At 47.7% G+C, this 12,136-nt stretch overlaps 1 protein-coding gene across 2 annotated transcripts in view; it reads right to left on the bottom strand.

Annotated features, from left to right (window-relative positions):
* Positions 1-12,136, bottom strand: part of eefsec (eukaryotic elongation factor, selenocysteine-tRNA-specific) — a 421,957-nt gene that overhangs the window by 312,691 nt on the left and 97,130 nt on the right. For both annotated transcript variants that reach the window (XM_086002117.1, XM_086002116.1), the window contains exon 2: positions 7,464-7,671. In XM_086002117.1, coding sequence (XP_085858243.1) covers positions 7,464-7,671 — 208 coding nt within the window. The remainder of the gene's footprint in view (positions 1-7,463; positions 7,672-12,136) is intronic.

Raw genomic sequence — 12,136 nt, 5'->3', positions numbered from 1 at the left:
GTGGAGAAGTCCCCTGCTCTTCTTCAAAATAGTGCCATGGGATCTTTTACGTCCACCTGAGGGGGCAAACGGGGCCTCGGTTTAACGTCTCATCCGAAAGACAACACCTCCGACAGTGCAGCACTCCCTCAGTACCGCACTGGAGTGTCAGTCTAGATTTTTGTGCTCGAGTCTCTGGAGTGGGACTTGAACCCACAACCTTCTGACTCAGAGGCGAGTGTGCTGCCCACTGAGCCATAGCTGACACTACAGAGACCTCGATCAGGTCACCCCTCAGCCTTCTAGAGAAAAGAGCCCCAGCCTGTGTCTGAATTAAAGTGCTGCGAGGTTGCGTATAGCAGTTAAGATGTAATGTAAAGCTCCCTACATTCTTCCCCAACAGAAGAGCGTGCCCAATGCACGAGTGAGATGTTTTTGTTCCAATTCCCACGCCAGGCATCCTACGGCCTCTCCAAGCGAGGTTGCCAGCTCAGTGCCGAATTAGGCTGGATTGAAGACTGCACAAGCTCATTTCACCTCTGACCCACACCCATATCCCAGAGGTGAAAGGCCAGTGACTGACCGGCTGAGCCACAAATCCTAATCAACTGGCGTGAAGCTCACGCAGTCAAGCCACCATAAGTAACAGGGAGAAAAAGGTGGGCAGAAGATGATTTCCCTGGCGTTACAGGATTTAGACAGGTCGTTGACAGAAACAAACAAGCTCATTTAAAAAGCCAGTCGCGGTGGAAGGAAAAAAAGGAAAGGGTTAAACACTTCAGTTAGGTAAACGGTTTATAAAAAGGGCCGTTTTTACGCTTCAATTGGATAAATTGTTTACAGAAAGAACCACTTTATACTTAAAAGAGGCACACTGGTTGCTAATCCTTGTTTTTTATACCAATTGCCATCATTAGTGGGGCTAACCACATAAAGTCTTCACAATTTATCAAATCTGCTAAAATATTAAACAGCACTGTTCATTTTCTCCTTGTTTAAAAATAAGAACTAATTGTTATGTTACATAAAGCACAATAAAGTTGCTTCCCCTCCCGCCCCCCCCACCGCCAAAAAACTCCTCGGAAAAAGGGGACATTTGCTATTTAAATGGATTAACTTGCAATTTAAACAAGATGTATTCTGCAAATAACATTATATCCCTTATTGCTAAATACATTTCCATTCCAAACCTATTCAAATGTAACAGGCTATTTGGAGTTCAACGCTTGCCCACAGGCAGGGTATACGAAAATGTAAATTAATAAATTAGATAACTACATCTGCACAGGCAAAAAAAAAACCCAGCTGAACCCTAAAGGGGCAATTATAACAACAAATTTTGAACTCTGCACATTTGGTCACGCAAATTCAGTAGAACCATGGCAATATCTCAAGAACAATACAACAATTCATCTTTTATATTCTTACGGAAAATACTCTCAGAACATCTTTAAATCTCCGCATGTACCTTCAGCAGCCTTCAAGCCCCGGAGGTGTTTCATTTTAATTTGTTTCAGAACTGGGAACTCAAAAGTACAGAGGGTTTTTTTTTAGAATCTAGACTTAACACAGAAGGGAGTCTCATTTGGAGCTGGAATCTGGAGGCGTATTAATACGCACCACTCTGAGTTTTCGGCGCACTCCTCTAAATGAAAACTTAGCGCTCAGAATGAATGCCTCTGCTTTGCACCGAGTATGTACTATTTTTTTTTCAAACTGGCAAGCCTGAGGTGAAGAACCAAGGCCCCATAATGCAAGACACTAACCAAGATAGGAAAGAGCAAGAGAGACGATGGGATAACTCCAGTGGTAGATGCCAAGCTCGGGTTTTGCAGCCTGTAGACTGCAAGAGGAAGGAAAGACTTGAGGAAGGTCAGGGGCTGTGCAGCTTTACGGTCTAAGGAAAGAATGAATTAGACTAGGAGGTGGTACAACACAATTCAATGCAGGAAGGGAGAAGGGTGGATAGGATGGCATATTGGGAGCTTAGCAGAAATGAGACATGAGTGGTAGCAATAAAATAAAGAGGGGAAGGTTGGAGAGGGCAATGAAAAAGATGGGTGGGCGTGAGTGCTGTGAGGTGGATGCCGAGGAGCTCCAGGATGATTTGGACAGGTTGGGTGATTGGGCAGAAGCATGGCAGATGCAATATAACGTGGATAAATGCGAGGTTATCCACTTTGGTGTCAAAAACAGGAAGGCAGATTATTATCTGAATGGCAATAGATTGGGAGAAGGGGAAGTGCAACGAGACCTGGGTGTCCTTGTGCACCAGTCACTGAAGGTAAGCATGCAGGTGCAGCAGGCGGTTAAGAAGGCAAATGGTATGTTGGCCTTCGTAGCGAGAGGGTTTGAGTACAGGAACAAGGATGTCTTGCTGCAGTTGTACAGGGCCTTGGTGAGACCACACCTTGAGTATTGTGTGCAGTTTTGGTCACCTTATCTGAGGAAGGATGTTCTTGCCATGGAAGGAGTTCAGCGAAGATTCACCAGGCTGATACCTGGGATGGCAGGAATGACATATGAGGAGAGATGGGGTCGATTGGGCTTGTACTCGCTGGAGTTTAGAAGAATGAGAGGGGATCTCATTGAAACTTATAAAATTCTGACAGGACTGGACAGACTAGATGCAGGAAGGATGTTCCTGATGGTCGGGGAGTCCAGAACCAGGGGTCACAGTCTAAGGATAAGGGGTAAGCCATTTAGGACAGAAATGAGGAGGAATTTCTTCACCCAGAGAGTGTTGAACCTGTGGAATTCTCTACTACAGAAGGCAGTAGAGGCCAATTCATTAAATATATTCAAGAAGGAGTTGGATATATTTCTTAAGGCTAAAGGGATCCAAGGGTATGGGGAGAAAGCAGGGACAGGGTACTGAATTTGGGTGATCAGCCATGATCGCATTGAATGGCGGAGCAGGCTCGAGGGGCCGAATGGCCTACTCCTATCTTCTATGTTTCTATTACAGCGACAAAAAGGTGAGGAAGACAGAGAAGAAAGATGAGAGAGAAGACAGGAAGATATGGAGGTTAATTAGAGAGTAGAGATAAAAGAGGGTCACATAAAATGGAATTTAACCCGGAAAAGTGCGAGGTGATGCACTTTGGGGGGACTAACAAGGCAAGGGAATACACAATGAATGGAAAGACCCTAGGCAAGACGGAGGGTCAGAGGGATCTGGGTGTGCAAGTACACAGATCCCTGAAGGCGGCGGAACAGGTGGATAAGGTGGTAAAAAAGGCATATGGGATACTTGCCTTCATTAGCCGAGGCATTGAATATAAGAGCAAGGAGGTTATGATGGAGCTGTATAAAACACTGGTTAGGCCACAGCTGGAATACTGTGTGCAGTTCTGGTCGCCACACTACAGGAAGGACGTGATCGCGTTAGAGAGGGTGCAGAGGAGGTTCACCAGGACTGGAGCGCTTCAGCTATGAAGAGAGACTGGGCAGATTGGGTTTGTTTTCCTTGGAGCAGAGGAGGCTGAGGGGGGACATGATTGAGGTGTACAAAATTATGAGGGGCATAGATAGAATGGATGCTGAGGAGCTTTTTCCCTTAGTAGAGGGGTCAATAACTAGGGGGCATAGATTCATGGTAAAGGGCGGGAGGTTTAGAGGGGGTTTGAGAAAGAACTTTTTCACCCAGAGGGTGGTTGGAGTCTGGAACTCACTGCCTGAAAGGGTTGTGGAGGCAGAAACTCTCACAACATTTAAGAAGCATTTGGATGAGCACTTGAAATGCCATAGCATACAAGGCTACGGGCCAAATGCTGGAATATGGGATTAGATTAGACAGGGCTTGATGGCCGGCGCGGACACGATGGGCCGAAGGGCCTCTATCCGTGCTGTATTACTCTATGACTCTATATCATGCAAAAAGATTATTCTTGCATTCCTTCCAGGAGTGCAAAAGAGCTGTTCGCAAAGGGTCCCTAACATTCAACTTAATGTTTTTCCCAACCTTTAATTAAAGTATCAGATGGGCTCCTAGTCCCACACTAATGGGACTACTTCATTGCCTATGTATAAGACTAATAAACTCAAGCATTGACCTTTTCTAATCTATTGTCCCTCTTCCAAATGAAAATTCTTGGCTTCTGATTGTTTCTTTTTGACTTGGCTCCCGAACTCTGTATAGATATGGGGATCAGGCGGGAAAGTGGAGTTGAGGTCGAAGATCAGCCATGATCTTATTGAATGGCGGAGCAGGCTCGAGGGGCCGAATGGCCGACTCCTGCCCCTAATTCTTACGTTCTTAGAGCAGTGTTTCTCAAACTGGGGTCCGCAGAGACTTTCCAGGGGGTTCACGGCAGGAGGTAATTTCAAACCTGCTCTTCTTTATAAAACCGACAGTGATTCAGTTCTTGCGAATTATTCTCAACGGTTGCACCCGCCTCCTCACAGAGACCCACAGCTCTCACTCACTTTGCAACGAGCGCCCCCTGCCGGTCGAGACGATTCCTCTCGCTGGTACCATCCTCCCAACACGCGATCAGAGCGCCTGCAGGGCCCGTCAAACACGTGCCTGAACGTGTTCACGCAAACACGTACAATCCCACAGTGCGGCTGTTACAGAACATGCCGGTGGGACGGTACGGTGGAGAGTCGTGCTTCCAGCAGCATCCCAGCAGGTGCATGGGCGCTCGTGCCCTCACTCGCCTTGGCCAGCCCGCTGACAGCTTTAATAATTGTCCAGCACCAAGTGGCTAATAGTGGCCATCTCTTCATAGAGTCATACGGCACAGGAGGAGCCCATTCGGCCCATCGAGTCTGTGCCGGCTCTCTGTAGAGCAATCCAGTCAGTCTCATTCCCCACTCTATCCCCGTAGCCCTGCAAGTTTATTTCCCTCAATTGCCTATCCCTCCCAACCTCCAAACATGTTCATTCCCGCCTTCCCACAACCAATGGTAAAACAGACAGCCTCTTCGACTACCTGATTGGATGATTCTTGACCATCAGAGTCAAACAGCCTTTCCTTTCCCATCTCCAACATTGTTAGAACTGATAAACAAAAGTCATCGAGTCATAACGGCACAGAAGGAGGCCATTTGGCCCATCGAGTCCGTGCCGGCTCTCTGTAGAGCAATCCAGTCAGTCCCATTCCCCCGCTCTATCCCCATAGCCCTGCAAGTTTATTTCCCTCCAGTGCCTATCCAGTCTCCCCTTGAAAACATTGAGTGTCTCCGCTTCCACCACTTCCGTCGGCAGCGAGTTCCAGGTCCTCACCACTCGCTGCGTAAAAATGTTTTTCCTCACATCCCCCCTGTATCTCTTGCCCAAAACTTTAAATCTGTGGCCCCTAGTCCTTGTACCATCAACTAGTGAGAACAGCCTTTCCCCGTCTAGCCTATCCAAACCCGTCATAATCTTGTACACCTCTATCAAATCACCCCTCAACCTCCTTTGTTCTAATGAAAACAAATCCAGCTTCTCCAACCTGTCCTTGTAGCTAAGATCCCCCATCCCCGGAACCATTCTGGTAAATCGCCTCTGCACCCTCTCAAAGGCCTTCACATCCTTCCTAAAGTGTGGTGACCAGAACTGGATGCAATACTCCAGTCGTGACCTAACCAGCGCTTTTATAAAGGTTCAGCATAACTTCTCTACCTTTGTACTCAATACCTCTATTTATGAAGTCCAAGATCCCATATGCTTTGTTAACCACTCTCTCAATATGTCCCGCCACCTTCAGGGACCCATGCACATTAACTCCCAGGTCTCTCTTTAAAACTGCTGTTGCGGAGTACCCAGAATTGGTGTGAGAAGCAGGCACACCCATCTCACTGATATCTGTCAGTAAATACTTGTTTTCTTGCAAGCATTTTTAAAACACTCTTTACGTGCAGCACTTTCATATTATGAGTATTATAATTTAGGTGGGGGGGGGGGGTCCGTGATTACTAATCCATTTGAAAAGGGGCCCTTCAACCAAAAAATTGAGAGAACCACTGGTATAGAGGGCCTCGAATTGGTTCATGTTGCTGACAGATCTTGGCATTCTGTTGTAAGAGTTATCTGCCAATAAGGCAACAGCGATAAGAACACAGATGCATTTAAGGGGAAGATCGATAAACACGAGGGAGAAAGGAATAGAAGATATGTAAATGGGGTGAGATGAAGGGGTGGGAGGAGGCTCATGTGGAGCATAACATAGAAAGATAGAAGATAGGAGCAGGAGTAGGCCATTCGGCACGGAGCAGTTGGGCCGTGTAGTGTATGTGCCTTTAAGAGCCCCATGTGTGCTGTAATGCTGGTAATGGCCACTCGGGCTATATAAGCCTGTATATTGTGTTATATCCATTAGTTCCCCTCCAGACTTTGCTTAGTAAACACCTATGAACCAACTCCTGTCTTCAGTGTCTCTATCAACACACAGACACAACAGGCCGAATGGCCTGTTTCTGTGCTGTAAATAATACGTAATACAATGTAAAAGAAAAAGTGCCTGTGGGAACCCTTGGACACATTTTCTAAACCTGCCTGCAGTTACATTCAATGGTTAGAGTACAGACTCTGCAGCCCACATTGTCTAAATATTTGAAAATGTAATTACTGAGAGCTCGCGGTTGGATAGCAGAATTCGGGTTTTGCTGTTGCAGTGTGAACAGGTACTGCTTGGCTGAGACATGAATGCAGTATAAATGCACCCTAAGATCAAGGCAGGAAATGTAACAACAATTATACAGTTATCGTATCATCAAGACTGTACCTTTGATAGAGAGAGGGTTACTAAGCAGTACTCTTGATTAATACAAAATTGCTGCAAAATTGTTCGTGTGAAAGAAAAGAAAGACTTGCATTTCTATAGCGCCTTTCACGACCACCGGACGTCCCAAAGCACTTTACAGCCAATTAAGTATTTTTGGAGTGTAGTCACTGTTGTAATGTGGGAAACGCGGCAGCCAATTTGCACTCAGCAATGTAATAATGACCAGATATTCTGTTTTTGATTGAGATAAATATTGGCCAGGACACCGGGGATAACTCCCCTGCTCTTCTTTGAATAGTGCCATGGGATCTTTTACATCCACCTGAGAGAGCAGACGGAGCCTCGATTTAACATCTCATCCGAAAGACGGCACCTCCGACAGTGCAGCGCTCCCTCAGTACTGCACTGGGAGTGTCAGCCTGCATTATGTGCTCAGGTCCCTGGAGTGGGACTTGAACACACGACCTTATGATTCAGTGGCGAGAGAGAGTGCTACCCACTGAGCTGACTGTAAATTCTATGTAAGAATTCTAAACCTCCAGGTCCCACAAAATTTAACAGGAGAAACTAGAGGGACATACTGTAACCTTAAAATTAGAAAAACAGAATTCTCAAGACACTGTCAATACATAGCAACAGGTGGAGGCCATTCAGCCCCTCAAACCAGTTCTGCCATTCAATTAGATCATGGCGGGTCTGTATCTTAACTCCATCTAACCCAGCAGAGAGACCCAGCACGAGATTCACCAGGTGTATTTGAGGTGGGGTTACCTTGTATTTTCTAGCGTCTTCTGCATTTTCTTCGTCATTCTGTCTATCGCCGCTTGCTTCTTTGCCTCTGGTAGGAGATCGATCTTGTTCAAGATCACCACCATCCGGGGACACGCAATTTCGCCAATCACCAGGCATTCCGCAGACTGTGTCTGCATCCCCTTTGTCACGTCAACTACCAACATCATCAAGTCGATGATCTGGGAACCTGCAGGACAACAGCTCGTTTCAATCCCGGCTTGGTTGAAGCAATTAACAACATTTCATTAGCAAGAGAAAAAATAAGTTACTGATTAACATTTGTACTTTTCACTCAAAAAAGCTTCTACATTAATATGTAAAATCACAAACACAATATAACCCATTTGATCCTGACAATGATAAATCATGTTTTGCTTCTTTTCAAATAGTGCAACTACCTTTACTTAAGGGGTGAACCATTTCATTAGGATGTACCTCTTGAAACAGGAGGGTTTATTTTAACTCAACTCACCGGACGGGAAACCCATGGGAACAGTTGGAACTTTTTTTTTTTAATTAGTTCATGGGATGCGAGTGTCACTGGCAAGGACGGCATTTATTGCCCATCCCTAGTTGCCTTTGGTGGTGGTGAGCTTTCTTCTTGAACTGCTGCAGTCCGTGTGGTGAAGGTACTCCCACAGCGCTGTTAGGGAGGGAGTTCCAGGATTCTGACCCAGCGACGATGAAGGAACGGCCGATATATTTCCAAGTCAGGATGGTGTGTGACTTGGAGGGGAACTTGGAGGTGGTGGTGTTCCCATGCGCCTGCTGCCCTTGTCCTTCTAGGTGGACGAGGTCGTGGGTTTGGGAGGTGCCGTCGATGAAGCCTTGGCGAGTTGCTGCAGTGCATCTTGTAGATGGTCCACACTGCAGCCACGGTACGCCGGTGGTGGAGGGAGTGAATGTTGAAGATGATGGATGGGGTAGTGGAGAGTAAAATCGAGTGACGTGTAAAACCAGAGTTGCACCCAATCCTGTTAGTTTCCCCGACAGGCGGGTTCAGTTAAAATTCCATGGTTTCTGAAGGAAGGGGAGTGGATTTTAAAACGATCTTCCCAATCTGTAAGTTAGATGTCAATAAGAAAGACGTGCATTTCTATAGCGCCGTTCACAACCTCAGGACACCCCAACGCGCTTTACAGCTAATAACGTACTTTTGAAGTGTAGTCACTGTTGTAATGTAGGAAACGCAGCAGCCAAGTTTGCACACAGCAAGATCCCACAAACAGCAATGTGAAAATGACCAGATAATCTGTTTCAGTGATGTTGGTTGAGGGATAAATATTGGCCCAGGGCACCGGGGAGAACTCCCCTGCTCTTCTTCAAAATAGTGGCCGTGGGATCTTTTAAGTCCACCTGAACCAGAGTGTTCAGCAAGTTTATCCAGTGAGCAGATGAATGCTGCCAACAAAGTTCAAGGTTCAATCTCTGGTCTGAGCGGGGTGTCAGTAGGGATTCTACGAGTAGCTTCAAGGTTAGGGGAGGGAACCCGCTTCTGATTGCTATCCAGCGATTCGTTGCACATCAAACGAGGGACTGGATCGGACTCAGCTGTGATAGCCACTGCAATCAAATGACTTGCTGACACTTACAGCATCAGCTGTGGCTCAGTGGGTCGCACTCTCACTCTGAGTCAGAAGGTTGTGGGTTCAAGTCCCACTCCAGGGGCTCGAGCCCAAAAAAATCGAGGCTGACACTCCCAGTGCAGTGCTGAGGGAGTGCTGCACTGTCAGAGGTGCCGTCTTTCGGATGAGACATTAAACCGAGGCCCCGTCTGCTCTCTCAGGTGGACACAAAAGATTCCACGGCACTATTTCGAAGAAGAGCAGGAGAGTTCTCCCTGGACAATATTTCTCTTCTTCTTAGGCAGCCCCTCCGAACCGAGGAGGACTTGCTTCCACATTAAAAATGAGTTCTCAGGTGACTGAGGAGTCCAATGCGGGACCTACAGTCTCTGTCACATGTGGGGCAGACGGTGGTTGAAGGGGTGGGTGGGTGGGGTTCTTGGGTTGACGTGCGCTCCTTGCGCTGCCTGCACTTGACTTCCGCTTGCTCCCGGCGAAGAGACTCGAGGTGTTCGGCGCCTTCCCGGATGCTTCTCCTCCACTTTGTGTGGTCTTGGGCCAGGGATTCCCAGGAGTCGGTGGGGATGTTACACTTTTTCAAGGAGGCTTTGAGGGTGTCCTTGAAGCGTTTCCTCTGCCCACCTGGGGCTCTCTTGCCGTGCCGGAGCTCCGAGTAGAGCGCTTGTTTTGGGAGTCCCTTATCGGGCATGTGGACAATGTGACCCATCCATCGGAGCTGATTGAGCGTGGTCAAAGCTTCGATGCTGGGGATGTTGGCCTGAGCAAGAACACTGACGTTGGTGCGCCTATCCTGCCAATGGATTTGCAGGATCTTGCGGAGGCAGCGTTGGTGGTACCTCTCCAGTGCTTTGAGGTGCCTGCTGTACATGGTCAATGTCTCTGAGGCATACAGCAGGGCGGGTATCACTGCTGCTCTGTAGACCATGAGCTTAGTGCCGGGTTTGAGGTCTTCAAACACTCTCTTCCTCAGGCAACCGAAGGCTGCACTGGCACACTGAAGGTGGTGTTGGACTTCATCGTCGACGTCTGCCCTTGTTGACAGTAGGCTCCCGAGGTATGGAAAGTGGTCCACGTTGTCCAAGGCCTTGTCGTGGATTTTGATAATCAGGGGGGCAGCACTGTGGCGGGGGAAGCTTGGTAGAGGACCTTTGTCTTATGGATGTTTAGTGTAAGGCCCATGCTCTCGTACGCGTCGGTGAAGGTGTTTACGGTGGTTTGGAGTTCGACTGCCGAGTGAGCGCAGACGCAAGCGTCGTCTGCATACTGTAATTCGACGACAGAGGATGGGACGACCTTGGATCTGGACTGGAGGCGATGGAGGTTGAACAGTTTCCCGTTTGTTCTGTAAATTAGCTCCACTCCAGCGGGGAGCTTACTGAGGGTGAGATAGAGCATTGCAGCCAGGAAGATCGAGAAGAGCTTTGGTGCGATGGCCAATATTTATCCCTCAACTAACATCACTAAAACAGATTATTTGGGTCATTTATCCCAATGCTGTTTGTGGGAGCTTGCTGTGAGCAAATTGGCTGCCGCGTTTCCTACATTACAACAGTGACTATACTTCAAAAAGTACTTCATTGGCTGCAAAGCGCTTTAGGATGTCCCGTGGTCATAAAAGACGCTTTAGAAACGCAAATACAAGTGTTTCTTACGGTCAAGGCTTGTGCACGAGTCACTGCCATATGGACGAGGGAGCCAAGCACCTGTGGTACAACTCATGGCAAGAGGCAATGTACTGGATTTTCATTCAGGGGACGTGATGGAGGTGGGGCTAGAACTTTCGGGGTTGTTGTCCTGCCTCCATCGAGATGTGGCCAATCCACGCGATTTTAACTTGATTGACTTTGTTGAGCCCGCCCAGCGGGCTCAGCAGGCCAGTTAAGGGCCACCCGGCAACAGGTAACATCACAGATTGACATTTCTTCTGTCATTGGTTTTGACAGATGAAATATCAGTGTTTGAAAGCTCTTTGAAGCTGTCAAACACTGACAGTCTTACTTCTAACATGAGTCCTTCTCCACAGACTCAGTTAGAAATCTCTCCTGCACAGAAAGCTGAAGGCCGTCACTTTTGACAGTTCGCCATTCTGCTTTCTGTGCCGGTGCGATGAGGGACTCCCGAGACCTAAAGGAAGGAAGGCTGTAAAGGTAAGTGAAGGTAATTTAAACACTTTAGACACACCAAACACACTTACCTTTGCACTCATGCACACATCACTCACTTGAACACCAACATCTCGACCCCTCCAAGTCCTTCAGCCCGCCTCGCAAACTTGGCGTGGTATGGAGCTGTCGGGAATCCCACACTTCAGCATTAAAAATAGGGATTAGGCTAAAAACTGCCTGTTAACTACCTGTTAACAGGCAGTTAATTGGCACTAATCCCCTTCCCGCCTCGGGGAGGTGGGTCCCAGCACAGGTCGGGTACCCGCCTCCTTTGAAAGTGGCGTGGAGGCGGGTTGGGGGCGGGATGGGTTCGTGCCCCCCGAATTCGCGACTTTAACCCCCCGCCCGCCTCCACGGCCCGATGAAAATCCTGCCCAATGTCTTCAAAAGAGCAGTGGGGGGGGAATTTGATGAGAGATAAGGAGGATCTGCTGATAGGGTGAGATGAAATAGGGCGGGAGGAGGCTCGTGTGGAGCATAAACACCAACACGGACCAGTTGGGCCGAATGGCCTGTTTCTGTGCTGTACATTCTACGTGACTAGAAAGAAAAAGAGCCGGGTAGCACGACAGCACTGGATGTTGGAGCAGCCCATGCAGTACCACCGAGCTGTGGGGTGCACATTCCATCAACTGCTCCCTGAACTCCTGATCTGCAGCGGAAAACCTACACAGCCTGCACCAAATAAAAATGCCGCATCTTCAAACGCCAACACTCCATCAAGAATAGTTCTACTTCAGACGAAACATAGCCAGAAATAGAAGTAGAATGAAAAGAGCTGTACTACTGAAAAAATGTTCAGAGAAAAACACATCAGAAATTGATCCTAAAGGACTAATGAATACATGTTGAGTTGTTTGGAAGAGCACCAGCTGTTTCCTGTTGTGTATCGAGTCATGTT

Source organism: Somniosus microcephalus, chromosome 11 (genome assembly GCF_052327205.1).
Source record: "Somniosus microcephalus isolate GS21.2 chromosome 11, FLI_Smic_1.0, whole genome shotgun sequence".
In the NCBI taxonomy this organism is placed as follows: domain Eukaryota; kingdom Metazoa; phylum Chordata; class Chondrichthyes; order Squaliformes; family Somniosidae; genus Somniosus; species Somniosus microcephalus.
This window is presented reverse-complemented; position numbering and strand designations above follow the sequence as displayed.